Consider the following 2,566-nt stretch of genomic DNA (forward strand, 5'->3'; position numbering starts at 1 on the left):
CCAGTCTCATTCTTTTTTATTGAATCACATTTCCATGAACTCTAGCCTTAACTGAGGCCAGTAAGGCTTGCAGTTCTTTAGATGTTTTTCTGGAAGTTTTTTTGTTTTTTTTTTACCTCCTGGATGACTAGTCCATGCGTTCTTAGGGTAATATTGGTAGGTCAGCCACTCCTGTCAAGTTTGACCACTGTTCCAAGTTTTCTCGATTTATGGATATTAGGTCCCACCTCTCACTGTGGTTCACTGGAGTCCCAAAGCCTTAGAAATGGTTTTATAAGCCTTTCAAGAATGATAGATGTCAAGGACTTTGTATGTGAAACAAAGTCATTGACATCAATCATTCTCCAAATGATCTTTATATTTGTTGAGAGGTGTTGCTTTTTGAGATCTTTAGGCTACTTCACTTCACTGTTCAGTTTTTATTTGTTTAAGTTTGGTGTTACAAAATGAGACTGTTACAGATAGTATACTGAATCCAGCCAACACAGACCAAACATCAAATGAATCCATGTCAATAATATCCTTTCAATTTTTTCTTGCTGGCCACAAAAGGAAACAAGTAGAGCAGAGTGCCCTCTATTGGCAATAATTTTTAAAGATTATACTTCAGCAAATCTCATATAACAGAGGAAACAATGCAGGATCACAACTACAATCCAAGCTGGGCAATTTAGTGAATGTAGGAAGCTATGGATGGTTATAGGCTGCTCCATACTAAATCACATTACCCATGTTAACCATCACTATATTTCTACACTGAAAGAGCGTTACATCACTTTTAAAAAGATAAACATATCTGAAAGATTAAATTCTTTGTTCAATATAGTTGTTTGCAGAGGTCTTATTGACACTGGTCACTGGGAAGGTGCTCATGCTCAGGATTCCAAGGTGATCTTGCAAAACACTCAGCAGCCTTTCTGTCACACTCACAGATGAACATCTCACATTCATTGTTATTGTCTGAAAAAGAGAAAATAAAGAGCTCTAACATCACTCTGCAGTAACCAGAAGGCCAACAAGTGCTACTGTAAAGTTAAATGCCAATCAGCTTTTCTGAGTACTCACTGCCACAGGTGATCTTTTTATTTTGGTCATCACAATTATAGTCATAGAACTCAGTGTAAGGATTGTCCAGGATGGGCCAGCATTCAGGGTGCTGCATAGCATCAGTGTAACACTGGTCATGCACCTGGCAGCATCTACAAGTCAAAACGTGAATAATGGTGATTACTGAAAAGAAAAAAGAAAAACCTCTTTTGGTTTTTTATGTGTTAAGTAGAATGGCTAACCTATTACCTATCCAGATCATCCACGGGTGTGCCAGAGCCCCCCATTCCACAATAACAGCCATAATCAGCATAGTCAAGAGCAGGCCAGCTATCAGGCATTACACACAGGATCATATTTCTCAACTGGTTGAGTGCCTTGTAGTCTAAGGACTGGGCTGAAGCACAAGCACAGGGTAGAACTATGATTTATACCGTAATGGGATGTGTTTCTATTCATGATATGTATAGCTTAACAGCCACAGACATGCTGTACTCACCAACACAGAGGCCTAGAGCCAAGAAAAATGCAGTCTGGAGGACATTCATCTTGAAGTTTAACCTCCTAGGACCTGGTGTCCACATATGTGGACATCACATTTTGGGTTATTTAGACCAAAATACTCAATTTTGCTGTACAAGGGCCTGATATCCACTTACGATGACATTATACTGGTACTTTTCGATTGAAATTTTAAATGAATATCCTCATATGTGGCTCTCATTTTTCTTAGAAACAAAAATTAGGTTAAAAAAAATCTGATAATTCTTTGTTTTTACATTCATCAGGTCCCAATCAGCCCAAATATCAAAGAGAAATTAAAAGTGCATGCTGTGGAAAAGTTCGGGTCTTAGGAGGTTAATCCCAGAGTAGCTCCCACTTATGTTCAGGCCTGTTTTTATATCAGGTATGAAACCCTGTCTGTCAGCTGTTCATACTACACAGGGTCACATAGACTGTTAGCATCAAGAACCAACATATGCCAAAAAGGATAATCGTTCTCACACTCGGGGAACTTGTGTTCAGATTTCTGTAGATGTGTTAGTGGTTGCTTCTGTTAAGTAATCATGTTTTTGTTTTTTTGTAAATTTCTGAGTTAGGATTTGAATATTAGTGAAATGTTTGGTTTTGTTTACTGGGTAATTACTGGATCTTTGTTCAAGTCCATTAATTGCTTAAAATATTAGTCAGAAGAAATGACCCAGACTGTTATAATGCCCAGGGACTATAATATCAGCAAATACTTGTGGGTTGTAGGTTGTCATACTTTCACCCATATTCTGTCTTTCATAATGATTTGTTGTCCATAACATTCTCCTAGAAGTACAGATAATTGATAACATCTGGTATATGTACCCCTGGATTTGTATGTTGTACTGTTGTACTATGTACAGAAACAGTTTTTTAACCAAAAACAGTTTTTTAAAACTGTTTTTGGTTAAATTTCTGCCTGTTTTATATTGTCTGTTTTTACCCTTTTATTATTTGTTATCTTATGTGCAGCACTTTGTGATTCTGT

At 37.3% G+C, this 2,566-nt stretch overlaps 1 protein-coding gene across 2 annotated transcripts; it reads right to left on the bottom strand.

Annotated features, from left to right (window-relative positions):
* Positions 1-404: 404 nt before the first annotated feature.
* On the bottom strand, positions 405-1,994 carry LOC116333339 (phospholipase A2-like). 2 transcript variants are annotated; one of them, XM_039615523.1, is made up of 5 exons: positions 1,880-1,994; positions 1,547-1,618; positions 1,297-1,444; positions 1,066-1,199; positions 405-960 (listed from the first exon to the last, which is right to left on the bottom strand). In XM_039615523.1, the coding sequence occupies exons 2-5, from the start codon at positions 1,593-1,595 to the stop codon at positions 842-844; spliced, it is 450 nt and encodes a 149-aa protein (XP_039471457.1). In that variant the 5' UTR covers positions 1,596-1,618; positions 1,880-1,994; the 3' UTR covers positions 405-841. The 2 variants fall into 2 exon arrangements, with proteins under 2 accessions (XP_039471457.1, XP_031612414.2); XM_031756554.2 differs by lacking the exon at positions 1,880-1,994 and having other exon boundaries at positions 1,547-1,853.
* Between the last annotated feature and the right edge of the window lie 572 nt (positions 1,995-2,566).

This window comes from Oreochromis aureus, linkage group 7, assembly GCF_013358895.1.
Source record: "Oreochromis aureus strain Israel breed Guangdong linkage group 7, ZZ_aureus, whole genome shotgun sequence".
Taxonomy (NCBI): Eukaryota; Metazoa; Chordata; class Actinopteri; order Cichliformes; family Cichlidae; genus Oreochromis; species Oreochromis aureus.